Consider the following 18301-nt stretch of genomic DNA (forward strand, 5'->3'; position numbering starts at 1 on the left):
AGTAAAAAAAATACTACTAGGATTTTAAGTTCTTTGTGTGATTTCAGATCAGTAATACTAATGCAGTATGTCAGTGAAAAAAACAACTAAATTCAGTTGAGCTGAAAAGAATGATACCAAACAAGGCAAGGGGAAAAACTAAAATGAAACAATTTGAGGGTGAAATACAAACGTAAACTCAAAAGGAGTCAAAAATGGCCGGTTGTATTTCAGACCTCAGTGGGTTAATCCAACAAATCATGAAAAATTAGGTTTAAATTTTTGTTCATGACAGTGCAGATTTCTGACATTTTGTGTAATTTAAGCTGTAACAATGTGATTGTTTTCTAACAAATAACAGTGTGAAACTTAAGTTAGACTTGTGTTTGTAAATGAACCGCCCCATGTTGTGTAGCTTTCTGGATTTTATACTTATTGGGCTACATATTTATTTATTATACAGGTTATACAGTACATAGAATCAAAACTCACATTTTTTATGTAACTAAAGTGTGTAATTATGTGGGCTAAAGACAATAATTAAGTTATAGACTATGTTTATATGAAAAACGTGTATACTTAGTGCATTTTAATTATTTTAACCATATGTAACCACCTGCATATGTGTTTGGGTGGAAAAAAAGGCTTTGATTTTGCCACCCCATTTGATTTCTTTGCCACCCTCATGCCACCCTAAGAAAATTTCTCTAGATCCGCCCCTGCCCCACGATGACATTTTCATCGAGGCCAAGGAAAAGAGTTTAGGAAAAGGAGATTGGCGCTACTTTTGAAATAACACTCCACGGGGTTACGTTGTGCAGCTGAGTCACGTGACCGCACAGTAACAAATCACAGCGGAGCCGGGTATAGGGGGCGGAGCTAAGTGTGTTTGCTGGAGAGGAGTCGAGCAGAGAGAGCTGCTTTTTCATGAAACGGGAGTAAAGTAGTGAACTTACAGGAACATATACCACTACCGACGTTTGGATCGATATCTGCATCTATCTGCACACCATTGTCTCCTGGATCGTAGCTGAGATCAGCGTGAACCACGTGGGTCTCTGCTCCCTGATCTCTTTCCTGTGTTTGGAAAAATTTCCAGCTTCATCACGGAGTTTCTCTCGGTTTGTGGGCTCATCTAAAGGTAAGCATCGAGCTAACTTTAATGTGGATTCAGTTTATGTTGAGTTTAGCTCTGTTGAGAATAATAGATTGCTTGGTATATACTGGAGTTAGACAGACTGTAGAGTTTGTGATTGCTTGCAACATCATAATATGGCGGTTGCTAGGGGGAAAGAATACATAAAGAAAAATAGTCTTGGAATATGAACAAAAGGAAGAGGTGCAGGGCAGGAGAAAAACCAACCCCCACCCCCAGGACATGAAGCCACAGGTACAAGCGTGGGGGAGCGCAACCCCACGTGAGAGTAGTGGAAGCTTGCTGAGAAGGGGGGCAAAGGGCTTTGGAGCGTGATGTCACAGGGGTGGGCGTGGAAAGGATTTTGGCCTGATGCGACATTTTCCGGGGCAAAGCTCAAGTATGGGCTCAAAATGTGGTCATAAATATTTTGTACTTGTAAATCACTTTCGTAACAAAGTGTTTAGAAAGTTAGCACATACATGTAATTTTTCATTTTTTTATGCACCCATCTATAGAACGCTGCATGTTATATTCTAAATCTGCCTGTTCTCTCTCAGAAACCTGCCTGCAAAAAATGAACCTAAAGTATGTAGTGCAAGGATGTAATCACTTTTGAGTGAAGTGACAATTATGAATCACTTAATATGATAAGGAGATTCTACAGGTAATTAATCAATGTATAAAACTAAAATAAAATGTATTTTTAGTGACACAGGATACAAACATGGAAGCAAGATGTGTAATTAGAATTATTTATAATAAATATGAATGAATCTTTAGTCTGACAAAAACCGAATGACGAATTAGCGCTTTCAGTCAGAGATTAAGCATGCACCAGTTTATTGGATTTCCGGACTTGCTTTTGGCACAATTTGCACTGCGCGCTACTCTGTTTTTTGTCAGAGTTGAAGTAGCCGAAGTACCTTCACACTACGGGACTTCTATGGCCCTTCCGTTCGACAATCTCTCTGGCATTGGAACCACCATCTGTTTTCTCTTCGGTCACGCTCTCGGTTGATTTTCCTCTAGTCGGCACACTCATTTCCTCCATTATGGGCGGCACGGCGGCTGACTGCTTCCTAAACAACTACACAAGTGCGGCTTGGCACTTGTGCTGTATGTAACAAGTCACGTGACATGACGCTGCGGCTGTGATTGGTTTGGCTCTGCGCTACTTATTTTGGATTGGCTGTTCTTCTTTTTTTTAAGAGAACAAGAGAGATGAGGCCTATCGCAATAGTTTAATTTTTCTATTGAGAAAAAGTTATTTCGCAATACATATCGTTATCGTTCTATCGCCCAGCTCTAGTAGAATGATAGGATTAACTGACTTTCTTGTTGTGTTTGTGGATATATTACTGACTTTAATTATCTATAAATTCATCGCATTCTCTGTAAGATTATGGTCAACTGTGGAACAGCATATGTTTTAGAGTCAAGGCTTAAGATTAAGAAAAGTTTACGTCTGCATGGCCCACAAGCTCATGTGACAATAGGACGTCACTGTCATCTTCCTGCTCCTAAAAATATATACATACAACTAGGGATGAGTACCGGTATCTGGTGCCGTGATGGCACCGGTTCTGACATAAACGGTAGTAAGCAGATCGAAAAGCAGTGCACATTTCGGTGCTTTTTTTTTCCTGAGCTGTGATACACTTTAGATTCTAGCCAATCATTTTACGTTTCCAAGGATAGTAGGAGGGTCCAGGTACGTACGTTCTTTTAGAGCAGAGCTACAGATTAAAAATGCCCAAGGCGAAGCGGTCAAAAGTCTGGCTGTACTTCACAGCAAAAGATGCAAACTCAGCAGCCTGCAACAAGTGCTTTAAGGTGATACTGTGATACTGTCAAAGGAGGTAACACCTCAAATCTGATGAAACACCTGGCGACGCATAGCGCTTTTTTTTAAAGCCAAGAAATGCGCCGTGTTTGATAGCTTGCTGCGAGACCTCACACCGAGCACATCTACTGCGGGTGTGGTGCCTGTTATCGGACCCAGAGTTAGCAACATCCCCCAAAACCCGAAGAGGAGAGTCCTGGCCCCTAGCCCTGCCAGTGTAGCAGAAATGATAACGGATGATGATGGCAGCAGCAGCCGTTCTTCTCTGCGTGAGTAGCTTAATGTTGTTTGTGTGTAATTTACGTTGAGTAGGCTAACCACGTTATTACATTAATGCATGTAAGGTGAACTAGCAAACACTGTTGTAGTTACATGCGGCTGTCTTCTTGTTTGATGGCAGATACTCCCTTCACCCTGGGCAAAAAGGCTAAAATGACCAAAGAAAAAGTGGAAAACAGTTAAACATGAGAGGTTTTTTGGAAAAAACTTTGAGTTTTTTTCCATTGGTTAAGCACTGCTTCCAGCCAAGAGTGAGACCATATATGCCCTATAGCTGCAGAAAAGCCTAACATTGTTATCTTTTTACAAAAAAACAGCTGAACATGAGAGGTTTTTTGGACCAATTTTGTGTTCTCCATTCTTTAAGCACCGATTCGAGCACCGTTTAAGCACCGGCACCGTTTCAAAAGTACCGGTTTGGTATTGGTATTGGATAAAACTTAAACGATACCCATCCCTACATACAACCACCGGGTTCCACATTGAAGTTTCATAAGTATTGAGGTGTTTAGTCATGTTTATTTGCTCTGCTTTTTTTTATCAGGGATAAAATACATATACTTTTTATGTCCCAGTTGAGTAACAGGAGAAGAGTCTGGTGGAGCAATAGAGGAACAATTTCAGCCATTTGGACTCAGCTCAGCCACTATAGAGGAAAAAATGACTTCAACAGAAAAGGTGAGAAAAATATCACAGTTATTGAAACTGTGTGCTCAGCTTGTTGGTTTTGAAAAAACGTGTTAACAGCAGCTTTATCTTTTCCAATCCGGGGGTCCTCCATATATACAGAACCTGCATTCACAAACAAAGAACTCAGATGTTACAAGAAGATACAAACATCATTTTTTATCGGCACACATTGAAACAAAAATATTAAAAATTGAACTCACAATTTTTTATGAGTAAAATATTTTCTCTACTTATCAATATTTCTTTATGTATGTATGTATTTTTCATTATAACTGTCATTGTATCATAGTATCACATTTCAATGATACAATCACCAGAAGGTGGTGGTAACACACCTACAATGTGTTTGTTGACATGTTTGATTCCACTAATAGAGGGAGTTACAGTTTGTTCCATGACTGCATTTCACTCACTGCCTCTGTTTGTATCTCTGTCACTGCAGGACCAACATGGAGCGAGAAGTCAGCGCTCTCAGGAGGCCGACAAACCTCACAGAAGAAAGGGAGAGAAAACCTTCAGCTGTGATGAGTGTGGGAAAGATTTTACCCGGGCTGGAAGCTTAAAAAGACACCAACTCATCCACAGTGGAGTTAAACCTTACAGCTGTGATGAGTGTGGGAAGGATTTTACCCGGGCTGGAAGCTTAAAAGCACATCAACTCATCCACAGTGGAGTTAAACCTTACAGCTGTGATGAGTGTGGAAAGTATTTTACCGAGGCTGGAGACTTAAAAAGACACCAAGTCATCCACAGTGGAGTTAAACCTTACAGCTGTGAGTTGTGTGGAAAGTCTTTTACCCGGGCTGAAAGCTTAAAAACACACCAACTCATCCACAGTGGAGTTAAACCTTACAGCTGTGACTTGTGTGGAAAGTCTTTTACCAGGGCTGAAAGCTTAAAAACACACCAACTCATCCACAGTGTAGTTAAACCTTACAGCTGTGACTTGTGTGGAAAGTCTTTTACCCGGGCTGACAGCTTAAAAACACACCAACTCATCCACAGTGGAGTTAAACCTTACAGCTGTGACTTGTGTGGAAAGTCTTTTACCCGGGCTGACAGCTTAAAAACACACCAACTCATCCACAGTGGATTTAAACCTTACAGCTGTGACTTGTGTGGAAAGTCTTTTACCTGGGCTCAAAACTTAAAAACACACCAACTCATCCACAGTGGAGTTAAACCTTACAGCTGTGACTTGTGTGGAAAGTCTTTTACCCGGGCTGGAGACTTAAAAAAACACCAACTCATCCACAGCGGAGTTAAACCTTACAGCTGTGACTTGTGTGGAAAGTCTTTTACCCAGGCTAAAAACTTAAAAATGCACCAACTCATCCACAGCGGAGTTAAACCTTACAGCTGTGACTTGTGTGGAAAGTCTTTTACCCAGGGTGGAAATTTAAATGCACATCGACTCATCCATAGTGGATTTAAACCTTACAGCTGTGACTTGTGTGGAAAGTCTTTTACCGAGTCTGGACACTTAAAAAGACACCAACTCATCCACAGTGGAGTTAAACGTTACAGCTGTGACTTGTGTGGAAAGTCTTTTACCGAGTCTGGACACTTGAAAAGACACCAACTCATCCACAGTGGAGTTAAACCTTACAGCTGTGACTTGTGTGGAAAGTCTTTTACCGAGTCTGGACACTTGAAAAGACACCAACTCATCCACAGTGGAGTTAAACCTTACAGCTGTGACTTGGGTGGAAAGTCTTTTACATATCGTGAGGGCTTAAAAAAAACACCAACTCATCCACAGTGTAGTTAAAGCACACTACTGTGACTTGTGTGGTAAAGCTTTGGCTCAAAGTCGAAACTTACAGAAGCATCAAGTTACCCACTCTGGAATTAAGGTGTACAGCTGCAACTTTAGTGGAAAAGGTTTCAGTGAAAAACACTACCGAAATATTCACCTACGGATTCACACTGGAAATGATGTTTACTGCTGTGATCAGTGTGGGAAACTGTTTACAACAGATGCACAGTTACACTAACACATGTTTAGCCACACTAAGGAGAGACCTTACAAATGTGACCTGTGTGAGTTAACTTTTAAATTTCCACATAAGCTTAATAAACACCAACAGATCCACACAAGAAACTAACTGTACAAGTGCAGTTACTGTGAGGTATGTATTTATCTTTTTATCCTGTATTTTTAACCTGATTGTTTGGAACAAGTCTCATCAGTAAACTTATGGAGTTATACTGAATGAACTGTTTGGGAAAATAAAGAGTCGTTTTCGCCCAGTAAGCTGAGTGTTATAATGTAAACAGTAAAATGTAATTGGACGTTGGCAGAGATGCTCTTTGTTTCAGGCAACATTCAGGATAAGAATAAAAAAAGCAGAGCAACACAGATGGATCCAGTTCTCAACCCTGTCGTCACTGTGGTGGTGGGAAAGAGTTTCTCTGTGACCTTTGTGGAAAAACCTCCAATCATGAACGGGACCTAAAACCACATCAACGTAGACACACTGGAGACAAAATGAACTACTGCAAAGAATGTGGGAGAGGCTTCCACACACCAAGTACATTAAAAATACATGAACTCTTCCACAGTGGGGTCAAAAAGCACCTCTGTGACCAGTGTTGGTCATCCTTCACCACTGGACATGAGCTTAAAGAAAAAGCATACGCGAATAAAAGTGTACATACAAGTGCAGACACTGTGACAAAAGCTTCAGGTCAGGTCATCGTAACAAACGTGAACGTACACACATGGAAGTGAACTTCAGCTGTGACCAGTGTGACAAGAGCTTCAGGAATCTTAGTTCACACTCCGAACACAAACGATTCCACGCTGTAAATAAACTGTTTCACTGTTACCAATGTGCAAAAACATTCACTTCATTATCTGCTCTGTGCAAACATCAGCCTGATCATGCAGGACTGAAATCACTGGATCACAATGAATCTGAAGAGAGAGAAAGATCCTCTTCTGGTTTCAGGGTCGGACTTAAAAACCTTGAGATCAGGCTCCACAGAGTTCAGATGGAATCTCCTGTAAAGAGTGTCAGCTGATGTCACACTTGGATCTGATGAGGTAGCTCTGATTTCTGGACCTGCAGTGAATAATCCTGAATGTTACATTTAGGAAGCTGCATGTATAGATATGCATATCAAGTTTATGTTTTTTCCTTTGAGGGATTTTAATTCTCTAAAATGTTATCCCTGTTACATTTTAAGCTTTGTTCCCTTAGGACACAGTAGTGTTTAGTAGTTGTACTTGTTAATGTATTATTAAAGTTATAGGAATGTCTTTTCTTTCTCTTTTTCTAAAACCAAATTGGTATTCTATCAAAAATCACATATGGATATGTATATCATTTCTTTTATTTGAACTTTTTTAGCTTTTCCAAAATTAACTTGCTTTTTTATGTATTCATTGCATTTTTCAACTCAGTTAAATTTCAATTCTTCATTCATATTTAATCTTTTGCTGTGGTAAAATCTTCTCTTAAATTCTTTTTCTCCCAAAACTGCAAATTATTACACAGCAGTTGCTCTTAAAACTTTCAAAATGAACTAAATCTGTCCACCAGCTTTGAAACAACACCTGCTGTGACTTTGTGTCCAGAAAAACGAAACTCAAGCTGAACTGGTTTTGGGCTGTACTTCCATGTAATACCAGTTTTTTTTGTTTTTTTTTACCAGAAGATGGAGCAGTGAGGCTGTGTAACCTTAATTTAATTAGGGAAGGAACACAATATTCACAGTGGCAGCAAAGAACTGTTAAAAGTTAAAAACAGCAGCACACATCAGGACCATTTTAAAGATCACAGGTGACTACTTTTAGTTAATTCAAATCCTATTAAACATCTATTTTTGGCTCCTCCTTTCACTTTAGTGTATTTACTGTATCCTTGAAGTCCACGTTGTTTTTTAATGAATTCATTTTGATCCACATGTTCTGCAGCTGTTTTCCTGTTGATCTGAAGTTTGTATTATGAAATCCTGATAATGTTTAAGCGTTAGTTATATTTGATGAACTCTGTGTAAAGTTTATCTTATTAAACGGTTTGATGTGAAAAATAAAGAAATGGTCTCACAACAAGTAGTTTGAGCCATGATTTCAGATTCAAACTAATTTAAATGTTTTTAGTGGTACATGTGGAGGTTTATCAGAGGAGGAGACTTGGCTGCTCCCGGCACGGATCATGCAGCTCATTAAAAACTTAAATGAATTTAAGGAAAAGATGTTTGATTTTTCTTAAAATCAAGATGTGGGCATGAAGTTTTCAGACAGTGTGTATAAGATGCATTGTGATTAACATCTCACACATTCCAATAAAGCAGATGTTCCTGCATTGCAACAGTAGTTTGCAGATGTGTTCATTCCCCCGACCATCTGCAAGACTCTCATGCAGCACCAATTTGAAACACAGCCTGGTGTGAAAGTGTGTTCATGGCCCTACAGGTTGCCTGAGCACAAGAGACAAATTGTGCAAAAGGAATTGGCTGAAATGGGCAAAATGCTGTAATCATAGAATGAAATGAGGATTTGTTCCTCAGTGTTTGGTCTCCTATCTGTTTGCCAGATGATTTGTCCCAGCTGTTGAGAGGGGCCGGTTGTCTTTAAGGTGCTTCCAGGTAATTAAGGTAATTAAGAAGTGAGCGCAGGGTTTTATACGGTTCTGTGATGATTGTCACAAAGTGAAGGTCTCATGGTTTGATGCTTATCCCATGCCCCGGGTTGACCTGACTGTATAAGCACTGCTTGTTTTTATGATGTTGGATTTAACTAACACCTACTGGCAGATTCCTTAGTCTGCAGAGTCCAAAGACAAAAACGGCCTTCTCCACTCTGTATGGTTCGTACCATTCGTCACACTTCTGTTAGGCTTGTTTGAAGCCCCGGGCATTTTTCAGAACCTCCTGTAGCGATAGCTGCGTCCTCACACTGCATATGCTGGTTGCTACCTGGATGATGTTGTCATTCATAGTGAAACCTCGGTGGAGCATGTGCAGTTGGTGGTCATGGTCCCGAAAGTGTGTGGTTGGATGGAGGGACCGTACAGTATTTGGGTACAATTTGGGAGCTGGGCATGTGCATCCACACGTAGATAAAACAGCAGCCATCGCATCCTGCCTTTGTCCCAACGCAAAAAGAACATCCTGATAATAATGAATTACAATATTCCCGACTACAAGTAATAAATGCATGAACGAGATTTTCAGCATCACTCTGAGACAGGATATTTCTGATTTAAAAGATATTGCAGCGATGGAAGAAAGCAGTCTTAAATATTTGCTTTATATTTCCATTAAAGGAGAAGTCCTGGTCAAAATGACTCTAAGATTCCATATAGTGTTACTGGAGGCCAAGGTATTGCATCCAGAAAAGGATAAAATCCTTAGTTGCTGATAAAATTGGCACAGTGCTTCCCCCATGCATTACCAAGGATTCACATCAAACTCATCCCATTCTTGATTGCTTTAATGAACATTTTTTATTGTCACAGTTTGATACTGATGATTTCTTGTGAACACTCCTTTAGTTTAAACCCAGTGACAGTATGAAGTTATTATATTTGTTTTCATGTAAGTATCTACACTTATGCTATCTATCTATACTTGGTCTATATATATATATATGTATACACATATATATTGACGCTAACAGTCCTTTAGCATCTGTAATGACACTTGTAAATTGTCCTTTTTCCACGTGTGCTCCGCTCGACGGCACTCATGTCGGACAGCTCGGGTCGTGTCGTTCAGCCTGGGCTTTAGTTTTAGAAACGCTGGATTTTAATGAAGCCATGTCCAAAGCAGTCCAAAGTAGTCTGGCAGGTAGAATAAAACCATGAGCTCAGTTCTGTCGTCTCGCTGCATAAAAAGTCTGGGATTTTGCAGTTCTGGTTAAGTGTTGAAAACTGCTCAGCAGTGGAGGAGTTAAAAACTCGACAGCGCTGAGCAGCAGCGTGAGGTTTAACAGAGGTAAAGGCAAGAGGAACTTCAAACATCACAGGACTGTGGCCAGAAAACACATCATCAGAGATCTCTACATTAAAAACAAAAACAAAAAACAAAAAGAAAACACAACATGAGATAAAACAAGATCAAGTGTGTGTCCACATTCATGTGTGGGACAGGTCACACATTGCACCACATTAAATAAAATCAATAAGGCCCTAAAAGCCCTTTGCCATGGGCATATCAGGACAACACACATGAATATTAAAACCCCCAACAATAAGAACACAATCATATTTTGGCATGTATTCAGCCAAGATGTCAGCAAAGTCCTTCACAAAGTACTTATTGTATTATGTATTTAATTTTATATGTTATAGAAGTGACAGATTTATAAAGCGAGGCAAATTATTGTGATGTCACAATTGCAGGACGATCTACTAACAGTGTGCTTTAATCTCTCTATGAAGAAGCCACTCCAGTTCAGTAAAAATCAGCTTGAGAGCAGCTGTGAACAGCTGACTGTTCGATGTGCTAAAGAACAGAAAACATTATTTCCCATCAGACCATGAGCAACATTCAGGCATGTAACACAGTAACACTTTTATGTTTTACATATTCAGCAGAGAGTTAGATGTGTGCACTATTATAAAATAAAAAGCATAATTAATTTCAGCTTCATATAAACTGTATTATGGAGGAAAAATAAGTGGGGTTCACCTCAAAACACAGCTTGAGGACTGACTGGAGACTTTAGGACAGTCTCTTCAGTAAATCTAGCAGCTCTTTAACATCAAAAGACGTGTTTGAGCTGCTGCAGATGTTAGTAAATCTGACCCTAACTGTTCCTTCTTTTTTAAAATTCAAACTTAATAATGAAGCAATATTTTTAAAAGGCTGTTCTCGTTTATATGACCTCCATAAAACAACAGGGTTAGAACCAGTGTTGGGACTAACGCGTTATTAAGTAACGCGTTACAGTACCTACGTTATTATTGTGGTAACGAGCACGGTAACTAGTTATTATGCCAAAACCAGGAACGCGTTACTCGTTACTGGGATTTAGATAGGCTCGTTACTCGTTACTTCGTGTGGTGGATATCGCGGAGCTTCCACAGATTCAATAACATTAGCTAGTGGTGGAAGCCAGCAGGTGGATGAAGGAAAAGGGAGGCAAGAGGAGAGACCCGAAGCGGCCGCCAGTCCGCGTGTCAGGTGAACTGAACTTCAGGTAAGAAGATATGACCTGCAGTCTATCTGGGTCAGATATAAACCAAGTTTAGGTGGAGTTTATTTTCGGTATGCTGACATTTTCGTACTGCGTGCTAGCTAGCATGACGGAGTTTCTACTGTATACAGCTGGGTGGGTGCTATGTTACTGATGTTGAACTTTATTTTGTTCATACGGTTAATTATTAGAGTTGTCAACCGTCCCGTAAAAAACAGAATCGTCTCGTATTCAGAGAAAATATTACGCATTTCGTACTGAGGTGAAAAGGAACACAGTTTGTCCCGGACTTCAGCTACAATGAAAAAGACACAAAGCTGAAGCTGCACAGCTGCCTCTTCTTCTCTCATTCTCTCCTCTCCTGTTTCTACTTCAATCACGAAACTGATCAATGATCAGCTGATCGGCTTTTCTCTCTTGTTTATTTATCGCCCACTTTGCCCCAGAAAGAGGAAACCAGCGGATGTCGCGTTAAACAACAGCAGCAAAAAAAGTAACTGAGTTACTTTTTTAGAGAAGTAACTAGTAATGTAACTAAGTTACTAATTTAAAGTAACTTACCCAACACTGGGTAAAAAAAAACACATTGTTACGAAATAAGATGTTTGTTTTGTAGTCCATCTTCAACACAATGTAGTTTCAACAGCCAGACATCCGGTGTGACATTGGTACAGAGAGACGAGTGTAAGGCTGTTCCAGTTCTCAGCACCGCTCCTCTCTTTTCCTGAGTCCTTAGCAGTTGTCCTCCCCACGATGACGTTTTCATCGAGGCCAAGGAAAAGAGTTTAGGAAAAGGAGATGGACTACTTGCACTAGGGCATGTGACGTATTTCCGTTTCCAAATACTACCGCTTGGACGTTTCCGGTATGTTTGTTTATCTATCGGTAGCTATGCTAATGTCACTTCAGAATGAGTATAAAAAGGAAAGTATTTCAAACAGAACATTTTCAAAAACAGGAGAAGAAATACTCTGAGCATTGCTGTGTCCCACTTTGTTCGGCTTCAGCCAAATTTAACGGCATACTAAATTTTCATGGCTTTCCGACCCATTCCGACTTGAGAAGACAATGGCTGGTAAACATACGCCGGGATAATTTCACGATTACCTCTCACACCAGGGTCTGCAGCAGACACTTTGCCAGTGATCAACTCATAGAGCCAACAACCCTTGATGGTCGAAGGCGGCTTATTAAAGGTGCTGTACCAACACTTTTTGAGTGGAATGGCTTTAAAGGTGAACCACCGCGGCGTAGTGTTTGGGAGAGAACGGAGCAATGCCTTGAACTAGTTCCTGCTGACGATCAAGAAGAGCACAGTCTTACAAGAGATCATGACTACTGCTCAGTCCCTGAGCCGTCTGCATTGGACATATCTGCATCAGCTGCAGAAGACCTGTCCAAAGACGTGGAGACTCTGAGGAAGGAAATACAGGAGTTACGTGTCCAGCGAGAATTTGGGTTACAGCGTTTTGCTGGCTCCGACACTGACATCCGATTCTATACCAGGTACACTTAAGCTCTATTCCAGCTAATTGTTTAAAATATACCAAGGTCACCATCAGTTGAATTTTGAAAGTGTTTCCAGTCTTAATGAAAACAAAATAGATATTTACTTTTTCTCTGCTGATTGTATGTTTCATGTAGATGCTTTAGTATTTCAACAATATGCTACAGGTAAAATACAACACCAAATAGACTGTTAATCAGACTATGTTATACAGCATACCATTAGCATATTTGTCACAGTTTACATTATTTTTATGTCAGTGTGTAATGTGAATTAATGATCGACACGATGTATGTCTCTCTCGTGAATAGATTTCCAAGCTATGATCATTTGATGGCATTTTGGTTTTTGATTGAGCCTTGCATCTATAAAATGATCCGGGTTTCAAGAGCCAAGTCAGCTGCCAATAGGAACGAAGAAGTGTTGACACCTGCACGCACATCAACGGTAGGTTATGGGTTTGTTGGTAGTTAGAACTAAAGGTGTAATGTTAATGTATTTATGTACAATTACATTACATTATGTACAATAGCATACATACACAGGTGTATGTATGATAAAGGACTCAGCATCCTTTACATACATACACCTGTGTACTACAGCACCTCATTGTTTACCCCATGGTACAGTATGGTATGCATAACCATTACAAAACATTTAGCCAAGAAAAGCATAATTTTACTAGTTCATAGCTTAAGGAGTAACATTTTCCCTTTTGTTTTCACCTTCCAGAGGAAGCTGCTACAGCCAATTGACAAGTTCTTTCTTTTCCTGGTTTTCCTGTCAGTTGGTTTGAAGGAGAGGGACCTGGCACACCGATTTAACATACACCAGTCCACAGTGAGCCGCATTATTGCAACATGGACAAATTTTCATGCCACTGCACTCGGGTCTCAATGCATCTGGCTTACACGTGAAGAAGTGCAAGCTTACCTCCCTGAGGAATTCAAAGATTTCTCAGACACCCAGATGATCCTTGACTGTACAAAGCTGAGGTGTCAGACACCATCCTCACCACTTCTCCAGAGTGAAACGTATTCTTCGTACAAATCCCACTGTACGATGAAAGCCCTGGTTGGCATAGCTCCACATGGTCCAGTGACATTCATCTCTAATCTGTATGCTGGTTCGGTTAGTGACAAGGAACTATTCAAACAATCAGGCATTGCTGAGAAGTTGACTGAAGACATGGCGGTGATGGTAGATAAGGGCTTCCTAATCACCGATTGTTGTAAATGCAAAGTGTACTGCCCACCTTTTCTATCTAAGCAGAAGCAGATGCCAGCATAACAGGTTAAGGAGACGCAGGCCATAGCCAGACTCAGGGTACATGTGGAGCAAGTCATTAGGAGGATTAAACAGAACAAACTTTTTGATAGCATCATTACCATGTCACATGTTTACAATATCAACCGTTTGCAGTAGCATGTATGTTGTCAAATTACCAGAACACAGCATTAGTTAAAAAATGGGTTAAGTGAGACAAGATGGACTTTTCCCAAGACACCAGTGCCAGTACAAGGAACTTATGGAAAATGACCTCCAGCTGAGGCCACTACAGTTGCATTTCTTCCTTGACAAAACTTGATTACAGAACTGGTACTTGAGTGCTGATAGTTGAGTTCCAGTTATTGATAATTCTAATTCATTGCAAATGTTGAATGTTAATAATACTGTTTAATTACACTACTATATTACTATTCATATTCAACAAAATTGTTTATCAAAATTATAAAGTAAATCACTAAATCGTTTTAAAATCATAAGTGACATTGTGCTTTTGGAACATCCAAAATACCATTTGTCATTTTCTTCATTCAGTTGTGTTATTGTCTAAATGTATGTCAGTATGCTAGGCATGGATTTTTAAATACTTACCATGTAAATAAGTTCTGCACAAATTCAATGTTTTAATGTGTGTTTTTAAAAAATGAAATTGATGCCATTGCTTAAATAACAGTTTATTGATTTCACATAAAAGTAACATGTAACAAAAAAAAATTCATGAAATACATTGCAAATAAAACATCAGTTATTTTGTTCCAGCCAGCCTGAAGGATCTGTTTTCCTTTTTGCTATGTTTTCACTGTTCATTTGTCCAAACACAGGTATCTTGGCATATATATGTAAAAAAGGGTGAGTAGTTAACATTCATTAGCCTACTATACTCTGCTGCTATTGCAGGCTCCATCTCAGTTCCTCTCCTCATGTCTGCTGTCTGCCTTGTTCCCTTCAATATACGCTCTGCTAGTGACTCTACCGAGCTCTGGCCTCTGACGTGACACACCTCCCGAAACTGAGAGGCAGTCACTCTGGGCCTGCGGAGCTGATGCCACTCAGATGAAGAGCTTTGCTCACGTGTAGCTTCCTCTATTTTGTGAGCCATTTCCAGAGTTACAGACAAGCTTTTCAGATGCAGAAGCTCTTTTTCTCCACCTCTTTTGTGAGTGTGGACGCTTTCTCTCTTTGCTCTTTAAATGCTTTGCTTCTTTTATTGATTTTTATTGATTTTTATGCTGATTTTTTCCCTTTTTTCTGTATGAGCTTACCTGCGAGAGCTTCTGGACACTTATAGATCATTAGGACTAAAGTGTTCTTAACAGAAACAGCAACATTTTTATAGTTACCTTAACCTCAGCGCTCCGTGTGTCTGTGGCCTAGACACAGCTGAAGCCTGATTACAGCGTCTGGGCACCGAACAGCCTCAATAGCCTGGAAAGGTGCTAACCGCTAGGCTAACTAGCAACAAGATGCCTTCCCTCTCCACAGATGACTACCACAGCCTCCTGCAGAAGATTGCAGTACTGGAGACAAAAATTCATCGCTTAGAAGTAAACGTGGAGGTAAATGGACTGTGCGGAAATGAAACAACCTTGCCTTTGATTCAAAACAATGGCGATGAGCAAGCTAATACACAGCTAAGGAGCACAGATAACATGACCAAGAAAGTAGACTCTGTGCATTATTATAAATCCTCAAGCGATAATCCCCCCTTGGACTGTCTTGGTGCAAAACCAAGACATAAATCATGTCTCCTGGAAGGGGGAGGACGTATCACAGGCAGAGCACAGCGAGCTGAAATCTCTGAAACCGACTGGCCTTCACTTCCTACGAGACAGAGAAGCTCTTCTACCCCTGTATACGGGAGGAAACAGGACTGGACAACCGTGAATAGGAAGGTTAACAACAAACCTCCAAAACAACTGAATGTGAAACTGCAGAACAGATTTGCTCCACTATCAAAGGACCCTGGATCTCTATTGGACAACCATCCATCTAAAAGTAGCGAAGTAAGGTCTGAAAATCTGTTGAAAAGTAAAAGGCCACAGGGAAAGCTAAAGGCTAGGCCTGAAACTCTGATTGTAGGTGACTCTGCCGTAAAGGATGTACAAAGGATGTGCGGTAAGAACACTAAAGTCCTCTGCTTTCCTAAGGATATGGTCAACAACCTAAAGGAGAGAATTCTTCAAATTGCAAATGAATATCCAACCGTGACAAACATTGTTCTGCATACAGGGTCAAACGATGTGTCCAAACAACAGTCGGAGGTTCTGAAACGGGACTTTACTGGATTATTAAACACTGTAAACTCTCTGAATGCAGCTTTATTCATCAGTGGACCTGTACCACCCGTCAGAGGAGGAGACGAGAGATTCAGCAGGTTGTTTGCACTGAATAAATGGCTCATATCAGCATGTACTGACCACTCAGTGCATTTTATCAACAACTTTAATATTTTTTGGGAACGCAGGCATCTGTTTAAAGCAAATGGATTTAATTTTAACAAGTCTGGGGTGAAACTGTTCACCTCCAACTTGTTTTATTCCATACGTCATCCATCTGTGCTTGGTGCCAAGGCTGAGATAAACGAGGAGTTATCTCATAAAGAGGAACAAACAGTACTCCGAGAACAGACAAAGCCCAGCAGAAACCTTGAGGAGGAGCTCCATCTGCCCCCACCCGGGAAGAGCCTCAGAAAGGAGAGACATCTGAGGCAAGAAGAGGGGTCCCTACTCGCCTCCAACTCTCTCAACAACACCAACGACCAGGACCAGGGACCACAACCTTCCCCAGTCCCCCAAACCCCTGACAGGCCATCACCCTCCTCCCCCTCCCTTTCTCCCTCCTCCCCACACCTGAAATTCACTGAGGAGATGATGGAGCGGGTCAATGCTGGGCTCAGATCTACCCCCCGGCCCAATCCCTTTTTGTCCCCCATAAACCCCCACCAGAGCAGCCAAAGGTTCGCCATCGGGCCCCGCCCTCAACAGAGCAATCGAAGTTACATTGCCCAGCCTCGCCCCCCTTAGTTCCTCCTTACCACCTTCATGCTCTGTCTCCGCAGTCTGATGTGTGATGTGTGGAGGGTCTGGGCTGCGAGGATTATGGCAGTGGTGACTTTTCCCAGGAGAAGCTGGGACCCTGTTTATTAGAAGGTTTTAAAATTTCTGTACTTTTAGGTGACAGAAGGAGACATGTGGCCTGGTCAAAACACAGAGAGCTGCACTCTAAAAGATCTTTAAATATAGTAAACATACCTTGTGTGCCACAGACTGCTCCCAAACACGAGGGGGCAAATAATACCTCTAAAACACTTAAGTTGGCTTTATTAAACGTTAGATCTTTAGCTGGGAAAACATTTTTAATTAATGATTTAATCACCGAGCACAGCCTTGATTTTATGTTTTTAACTGAAACTTGGTTGGACCAAAGTAACAGTGGAGCTGTTCTCATCGAGACGACCCCTCCTAACTACAGTTTTATCAGTGAGGCCAGGGTGAGCAGGAGAGGAGGAGGGGTTGCTGTCTTATTTAATGAATCATTTCAATGTAAGCAGCTATCTCCTGGAAGTTTTCAGTCTTTTGAATATGTGGCTTTACAGCTGAAGGCCCCATCCAAAGTTGTGTTTCTTAATGTTTACAGGCCTCCCAAATACTGCACAGACTTTTTTAATGACCTCAGTGAACTGCTGTCTGTGATCTGTGTTGATTTCGACTGTGTAATTATTGTTGGGGATTTTAACATCCATGTGGACAACCCTCAGGACAAAGGGACTAAAGACCTGAGTAACACTCTGGGCAACTTTGGGCTGACTCAGCATGTAACAGAGGCCACACATACTGTAATAGAGGACACACTCTTGACCTACTGATCTCCAAGGGCCTGAGCATTTCAAACGTTACTGTGTCTGATGTGGGCCTGTCTGATCATTACTGTGTTTTCTTTGAAAGTAAAATCTCAGCCCACACAAATATATCAACAGCAGTGATCACAAAACGGTGTATAACTGAACACAGTAGTGAGATCTCTAACCAGGTCTTCCCATTAACACCTGACCTGTCCAGAGGTTCAGTCAATGAGCTCGTCAATAGCTTCAATGCTAAAATGTTAAATGTAATGGACACTATTGCTCCCATTAAGGTGAAGGTTATCTCTGGAAGGAAAAAGTCTCCATGGAGAAACTCCACACTGGTGAAAAATGAAAAAAGAGAGTGTAGGAAAGCTGAGCGCAGATGGAGAAAAACAAACCTCCAGGTTCATTATGACATCTATAAAGAGAAACTTCACAATTATAACTTACAACTGAGGAGTGCAAGGAGGTCCTACTTCTCTGACATCATCACCAAAAACAGTCATAACGCTCGGGTCTTATTTTCTACAGTTGACAGGCCAACAAACCCTCCTGTGTCAGTGGCAGCTGAACTTCATTCGACC

The 18301-nt window shown here is 40.8% G+C and overlaps 3 protein-coding genes and 1 long non-coding RNA gene across 4 annotated transcripts in view; all 4 read left to right on the forward strand.

The window, feature by feature from the left end:
• LOC102078817 (zinc finger protein 665) overlaps positions 1 to 18301 on the forward strand; it is a 1047781-nt gene that overhangs the window by 490649 nt on the left and 538831 nt on the right. The gene's annotated exons all lie outside the window — the stretch shown is intronic.
• Positions 1067 to 4412, forward strand: LOC109200582 (uncharacterized). Its single transcript, XR_002060738.2, has 3 exons — positions 1067 to 1120; positions 3815 to 3917; positions 4372 to 4412. It is a non-coding gene; the product is annotated as an uncharacterized LOC109200582 (long non-coding RNA).
• LOC112846508 (zinc finger protein 708-like) lies at positions 4432 to 5613 on the forward strand (the record flags this gene model as incomplete). Its single annotated transcript, XM_025906058.1, has 1 exon — positions 4432 to 5613. A coding segment is annotated over one exon (1182 nt), but the record flags the coding sequence as incomplete, so codon positions are not given.
• On the forward strand, positions 11889 to 13449 carry LOC109196787 (THAP domain-containing protein 2-like). Its single transcript, XM_025905819.1, has 3 exons — positions 11889 to 12585; positions 12898 to 13033; positions 13374 to 13449. The coding sequence occupies exons 1-3, from the start codon at positions 11990 to 11992 to the stop codon at positions 13380 to 13382; spliced, it is 741 nt and encodes a 246-aa protein (XP_025761604.1). The 5' UTR covers positions 11889 to 11989; the 3' UTR covers positions 13383 to 13449.

This window comes from Oreochromis niloticus, linkage group LG3, assembly GCF_001858045.2.
Source record: "Oreochromis niloticus isolate F11D_XX linkage group LG3, O_niloticus_UMD_NMBU, whole genome shotgun sequence".
NCBI classification, from domain to species: Eukaryota; Metazoa; Chordata; class Actinopteri; order Cichliformes; family Cichlidae; genus Oreochromis; species Oreochromis niloticus.